Raw genomic sequence first — 7244 nt, 5'->3', positions numbered from 1 at the left:
CTACTGGGGGCACGGCTGGGCTGTATACTACTGGGGGCACGGCTGGGCTGTATACTACTGGGGGCACGGCTGGGCTGTATACTACTGGGGGCACGGCTGGGCTGTATACTACTGGGGGCACGGCTGGGCTGTATACTACTGGGGGCACGGCTGGGCTGTATACTACTGGGGGCACGGCTGGGCTGTATACTACTGGGGGCACGGCTGGGCTGTATACTACTGGGGGCACGGCTGGGCTGTATACTACTGGGGGCACGGCTGGGCTGTATACTACTGGGGGCACGGCTGGGCTGTATACTACTGGGGGCACGGCTGGGCTGTATACTACTGGGGGCACGGCTGGGCTGTATACTACTGGGGGCTGGCTGGGCTGTATACTGGGGGGTCTGTGACCAATGCATTTCCCACCCTCGGCTTATACTCGAGTCAATAGGTTTTCCCAGTTTTTTTGTGGTAAAATTAGGGGTCTCGGCTTATACTCGGGTCAGCTTATACTCGAGTATATACGGTAACAATAAACACTCAAAAAGGAAATTGTACTTTATTTTTTTTTTATTAAAAAAAAAAAAAAAGGAAATAAAGGATCACAGAAAGACCTCAGCAAATGTCCATGTGCTAGAATCGCACACAAAACAAGCAATGACACTACAACCAATTGTAACTCATAACTTGTAATGTTTCAACCAGGGTGATGGCGAGTCCCTTCTTCATACAACCAGACATCCTGAATAACAGACGAACATTTTCTTGAAAACATGTCGCTCAGTCCTTAAGTCAAAGTTGAATTAATTGACTTCACATGTAACTGGAGAGAACAGCAGGGAATGCTCAGATCATATACTGTCCAGTTTCTTCAGGACAAAAGGAGCTGCAACCAGATAGGAATTAAATATTAAAAACATGTTTAATAAACATAGTACCATACAGTGGATTTCCATTCTCAACCCTATGTTCTAAGATCAAAGTACTCATGCACATGAATATTGTTTGTTTTTGTTGCAGATGGCACACAGACATTTTGGATTCATGTATAGGTTGCAGAAAAATGTAAAAACGGTCCTATTTCTCTCTTGCTGGAGCCCTCCTATAGAAGTTCATGGGAACATGAAGAACATCATTCAATTCCGTTTATGCAGATCACTTGCTATGCAACACAATTACGTGACCCCCCTGAAGTGGTTGGGACAAGCTAGTGACATAATTTGCCATACTTTTGTGAAAAAATGGATGACATTTGCTTCAGTCTTTTTTGCTTCAGTTGGTTACCTACTTTATAGTTAAACCTCTTTTCTGTTGCTTCCACTTGAAGTATAAAGCATGTTTTTGCATACATTTATTAATGGCTTTAAAGGAAACCTACCACTTAGTATGGCAGGGGTAAGCTGTAAGTACCGAGCACCAGCTCAGGGTGAGCTGGTGCCGGTACTTACTTTCGTTAGTGTTAAAACCGCGGTATCACGGTTTTAACACTTTTTAAACTTTAGCGCAGCGCCGAAGCTCCTTCTGCCCTAAGGTTTAAAAAGTGTTAAAACCGCGATACCGCGGTTTTAACACTAACGAAAGTAAGTACCGGCACCAGCTCACCCTGAGCTGGTGCTCGGTACTTACAGCTTACCCCTGCCATACTAAGTGGTAGGTTTCCTTTAAGGGAGTTTACCACAGAGGAAATCCCTTCTAAACTACTGGTACTGCTATATAGCATCCCCTACTATGAAATATGCTTCTGCATACAAAACCACTGAGCAGCCTTGACCTGTCCATCCTCAATGACGTTTTTAGGTGTAGATTTTGAGGCGGAAACTAAAACAACGCAGTGAGAACGTGTCCAGGGGTATTCTATTAGGCAGCTGCTGGTCAGACAGGCATTATCTACAACTTACTGATCCTCAGCACGGCCACATAGATGAGGAAGTTCCGCACTGAGCTGAGGACGTCTCGTCGCATCTTGGTGCGCATCTCTTCTGGATCAGCTTTTGGTCCAAGACCTTCCAGGCGGAACATGATGCAGAGGGAAGAGCAAGATGTCTACCACGCTGAGATGCTGGAGGTCAGCAACTAGAGACTCCACCTCCCAAGGGCACGGGGATTGTACGTAGTACGGAAGCCGCAGAGAGACAATGCTGCTGACGCTTTCATATGACGTTATAGCCAGTAAGGGGAACTACAGTCATAGCCGGAAGTGTTCGTCTAGTAAACCTGTCACATGACCGTTTATTGGTTGTGCGCGGTGTAGATGAGGGGAAAGTGTTATGCGATCAGTGAAGTTTTGGAGCTCAATGTGAGGGGGCATGTATCACGCTGGGCAGTAATGGCGGGAGTTATGGCAACAAGTGATAGGAATGTCAAAGCTGTAGCTTCATTCACCATGAGTGAGAACATTTGCAATGTGAAGCTTGACTAGATATAGAGAGTCGTCAAGTAGTTATTTAGGTTTAAATAGTCATCTTAATAATCTTAAAACGGTGATCAAGTATGGGGAATAATACTAAAATCAAGGTTACCAGATTTTGCCCCATTAAACTATTAGCTTTCTAAATAGGGTCCTAAATGTCCTTTCTAGAATTTCCTCTTTAGTGAAATCTAACCTCTTTACCTATAAAAAATCTCCTGAAAATGAGCAGAGTAGAGTCAAGCCTGGAGGCTGCTGTCATCAGTTCTATAGTACCCTAAAACATGCTTTTGGTGTGATATTAAAGATAAGAATATCTTTTTTTGGTTTGTGGTGGACAGTGAGCTACAGAGCAGGAGATAGAGGCAGTTAAGGACATAGTTTAGAAATGTGCAGGTATATGAGACGCAAACAAGGGTCCCGTGGACCTTTGTTTGCATTCTGTGTGTTATTCACGGTAAGCGCCGCTCATGTACTAAGACCATTGAAAATAATTGCCCGTGGGGACTTGGTCCTTCTCAAGGTTTTTTCTGGAATGCTCTCTGTCTGCTGAGGGGTGTAGTTAGGTTACTCATTGTTTAAGTGTCTTTTATTTTCTTCTTTGAATATTTGTTCATTGTGTGTACAAAGAAAAACTCAATAAAAACATTCTGATAAAAAAAAAATATTGCAAAAACAAACTGGAATAGGAGCTGCTCTATCTTTTGCATCTCAGACAGTCAGCTCATGCACAGGGCTGTAAAATTCACAGCCTTGTGCATGAGCCTATAGAAGCAAATGAGAATGTGTGCTAGCTGTAAATAACACCGAGCCTAAGGGTGCATTCACACGATGCGTTGTGTTGCGTTGTGAGTTGCATTTTTGACGCATTTCACTGTTCTTGATTACATGCTAAGGTTACATTGTGTTTCTACTGTATCTGCTAAAACGCAATGTAACCTTATCATATAATTAAGGCTGAAGCCAGTGGAATGTGTCAAAAACACATTGCACAACTCGACGCAACACATTGTGTGAATGCGCCCTGAAACTGCCTGTATCTCTGGTTCTGTGACTCAAAGATGATATTCTAGGAATATTTCTAGATCCGATAGAACAAAAAATACTCCCCCTGCAGCCTCTTAAATTGACTCATCTCAGGAAAAACACATTTTTACATGGCTTTGGAAAAGATTATTTTTTTTATAAGTAAACTGGTGAGATTAAACCTGAAAGAAGGAATTCTAGAAAGGACATTTCATACCCTACCTGAGTGGGCTACTTGTTTAATGAGGTAAAATCTGGTGACCGTTTACCTTTAACCCCTTCCCGACATTTGACGTAATAGTACTGCATCGCGGGAGGTGCGTTCCCTGCTAACCTGTAAAAGTTAATAAAAATGTTAAAAACATTACATAAAATAATTTTTTAATAAAAATAATTAATTAAATAAAGTTAGAGTCCCCTAAACACAAATATTCCCTATACACATGCAATAAAGTGAAAAAAACACAAAATCACCAAAAAAACCCACATATTTGGTATCGCCGCGTCCGTAACAATCCGTACAATAACTCAGAAACATTATTGGACCCGCTCGGTGAACGCCGTAAAAACAAAACCCGAAAAACACCCCAAAAATGTAAATTTTTCATAAAATCTCTACACAAAAATGTTCTAAAAAGTGATCAAAAAAAGTTAAGTGCGCAAAAATGGTACCACTGAAAAGAACAACTCAACACGTAAAAAATAAGCCCTAAACTAGCTCTGTCAACCAAAAAGTATTAAAGTTACCTCTCCATAAAGATGGCGATGCAAAAACAAATGAGATTTCCTCTATATTAGTTTTTATCCAGTAAAATTGTAAAAATAAATGAAAAACTATATAAATGAGGTATCACCGTAATCGTAGTGACCTATAGAATGAAGATAATATAATATTTTTAGTGTACGGTGTACGACCCCCAAAATGTACGAAAAGAAATTAAACCAAAATTGTCAATTTTCTTTTCACCCATACATTCAAGAGTTAATAAAATCTCATCAATAAGCTAATGACCCACTAAAATGAAGTATTTGTAAAGTACATCTCATGTCGCAGAAAATAAGCCCTTATATGTCCAAATTGCCAAAAAAATAAAGATTGTATAGCCAATAAAAATTGACAATGCATAATCTGTTCTGAATGGCGCAGCTCCCTTCGATGCCCTGGCGTGTGCCCATACAGCAGGTTACCACCACATATGGGGTATTATTATACACACAAGAGATTGGGTATCAAATTTTGTGGAGCGTTTTGGTATTTTATCCACTGAGAATTTGTACATTTTTTGAAAAACATATTAATTTAGCCAAAACAATTTTACTTTCAAAATTGCATCCGATTTTGTTTTAACCCCTGTAAAACAATTAAAGGGTTAACAAACTTCATAAAAGTTGTTTCACGTACGTTGAGGGGCATAGTTTCTATAATGTGGTAATTTATGGGGTTTTACTTTTATTTAGGCCTCTCAAAGTGATTTGAAATCTGAGCAGGTCCCTCAATAGCAGGATTTTGCGTTTTTTATGAAAATGTGAAAAATCGCACCTAATGTTCAAAGGCCCATAACATCCTACAAAAATAAGAGTATGCATAAAAAACCATGTCCACATAAATTAGACATTTATTGAATGTTAGTTATTACGTTTTTTTGCGGTTATGACTATGTATGGAAAAAGTAGAACATTTTGAAGTTCAAAAATCAAAAATTTTTCCAAATTTTCACCAAATATCTGATTTTCTCAGAAATAAATGCAAAACATACCACCAAAATTTTTCAAATAAACTGAAGTACGATGTGTCACGAGAAAACAATTTTAAAATCACTTGGATATGTTAAAGCGTTCCAAAGTTATAACCACTTATGGTGACACAGGGCAGATTTGAAAAAATGGGCCGTGTCAGGAAGGTGAAAAGTGGCTTCAGCGTTAAGGGGTTAAATAGGGAACCAGGAGAGCCAGATCACTTTAGTGAGCTAATCCAAATAATACAGCTTAGTAAAAAGAGCCAAAATTATCAACATTACCACCTCGTCAAAGTAAAAGCTAAAAAATTAACAGATAAGCACGAATGTGAGTTTACACTTGGTAAGGAAAGTATTCAGACCCCTTTACATTTTACTCTTTGTTTTATTGTAAGAGCATAAAAGTTCTTGTACACTCTGAACCCCATCTTGACAGAAAAAACTGAAATGTTAATGTTTTTGTTAATTTATTAAGTAAGAAAAACTGATCGCCATAAGTATTCAGACCCTTTGCTCAGTATTGAGTAGAAGCACCTTTTGAGCTAGGACAGCCATGAGTCTTGTTGGGAATGATGCAACAAGTTTTTCATGCCTGGAATTAGGAATCCTCTGCCATTCTTCCTCGCTCTTCCTCTTCAGTTCCCTCAGGTTCGATGGTGACCATTGGTGGAAGACATTTTCAATTTTCTCCAGAGAAGCTCAGTTGGGTTTAGGTCAGGTCTCTGGCTGGGCAAATCAAGAATGGTCACAGATTTGTTCTGAAGCCACTGCTTTGTTATGTTAGCTGTGCGGTTAAGGTCATTGTCTTGTTGAAAGCTGAACCTTTGGCCCAGTCTGAGGTTCAGAGAACTCTGGAAAAGGTTGTCATCCAGGATATCACTGTAGTTGGCTGCATTTATCTTTCCTTCAATTTCAACCAGTTGTCCTGTACCTGCAGCTGAAAAACACCCCTAATTTTGTAATGCTGCTAGCACCATGTTTCATAACTGCTCCTAGACCTCATGACCTCATGATTCTCATGTGCTCTGACATGCACTGTGAGGTCTTATATGGAGAGGTATGTGACTTTCCTAATCAAGTCCAAACAGTTTAACTAACCAGTTCGCGAGCGCCCGCCGTGTATTCACAGCGGCGGTCGGGTCGCGCTGCATGGAGAGGGCTCACGGGCTGAGCCCTCTCCATAGCCGGTAAGTCTTTGCTGCATATCGCAAAGCGCCGGCAGCCTCAAAAAGATAGTGGCGCATGGGCGCCGCCATCTTACCAGGGATCGCCGCTCCCCATGACGTCATCGGGGAGCGGCGATCCATCTCCATGGTAGCCTCGGGTCTTCCGAAGACCCAAGGCTATTTCGTTTTAACCCCTTCATTACAATGTGCTGATAGCACATTGTAATGAATGAGGAGGAAAATCCCCATATACTGCCATACTGTAGTATGGCAGTATATGATAGGATCGATCAGACAACCTAGGGTTAAAGTACCCTAGGGAGTCTGAATAAAAATAAAAAAAGTTTAAAAAAAATTATAATAAAAAACCTAAAATTTCAAATCACCCCCCTTTCCCTAGAACTGACATAAATATAAATAAACAGTAAAAATCATAAACACATTGGGCAGATTTACTTACCCGGTCCATTCGCGATCCAGCGGCGCGTTCTCTGCACTGGATTCGGGTCCGGCCGGGATTCATTAAGGTAGTTCCTCTGCCGTCCACCAGGTGGCGCTGCTGCGCTGAAAAGCATCTGAACGCACTGGAGTTCACCGAGCTGGGCTGAGTGAAGGTAAGTGCAAGCTCCGCAACAGATTTTTTTTTTAAATGCGGCGGTTTTTCCGAATCCGTCGGGTTTTCGTTCGGCCACCCCCCCCCCATTTCCGTCGCGTGCATGCCAGCGCCACAATCCGATCGCGTGCGCCAAAATCCCGGGGCAATTCAGGGGAAATCGTCGCAAATCGGAAATATTCGGGAAACCACGAATCGGCCCCCTAGTAAATGACCCCCATTAGGTATCGACGCGTCCGAAACATTTTATAATGTATGAAAACATTATAAAACCTATACAAATTTGGTATCCCCTTAATTGTACCGACCCAAAG

The 7244-nt window shown here is 41.3% G+C and overlaps 1 protein-coding gene across 1 annotated transcript; it reads right to left on the bottom strand.

Annotated features, from left to right (window-relative positions):
* Positions 1 to 565: 565 nt before the first annotated feature.
* On the bottom strand, positions 566 to 2153 carry TOMM5 (translocase of outer mitochondrial membrane 5). The gene is made up of 2 exons (XM_072126542.1): positions 1881 to 2153; positions 566 to 868 (listed from the first exon to the last, which is right to left on the bottom strand). Exons 1-2 carry the CDS (start codon positions 1999 to 2001, stop codon positions 834 to 836), a joined length of 156 nt encoding a protein of 51 aa, XP_071982643.1. The 5' UTR covers positions 2002 to 2153; the 3' UTR covers positions 566 to 833.
* Positions 2154 to 7244: the final 5091 nt, after the last annotated feature.

The sequence above is a fragment of the Engystomops pustulosus genome, chromosome 1 (genome assembly GCF_040894005.1).
Source record: "Engystomops pustulosus chromosome 1, aEngPut4.maternal, whole genome shotgun sequence".
Classification (NCBI taxonomy): Eukaryota; Metazoa; Chordata; class Amphibia; order Anura; family Leptodactylidae; genus Engystomops; species Engystomops pustulosus.
This window is presented reverse-complemented; position numbering and strand designations above follow the sequence as displayed.

Coding starts and splice junctions, on each gene's coding strand:
- TOMM5 (XM_072126542.1), bottom strand. CDS start 2,001: ATGTTCCGCCTGGAAGGTCTTGGACCAAAAGCTGATCCAGAAGAGATG. Junction 869..1,880: donor TGTGGCCGTGCTGAGGATCA/GTAAGTTGTAGA, acceptor ATCTGGTTGCAG/CTCCTTTTGTCCTGAAGAAA.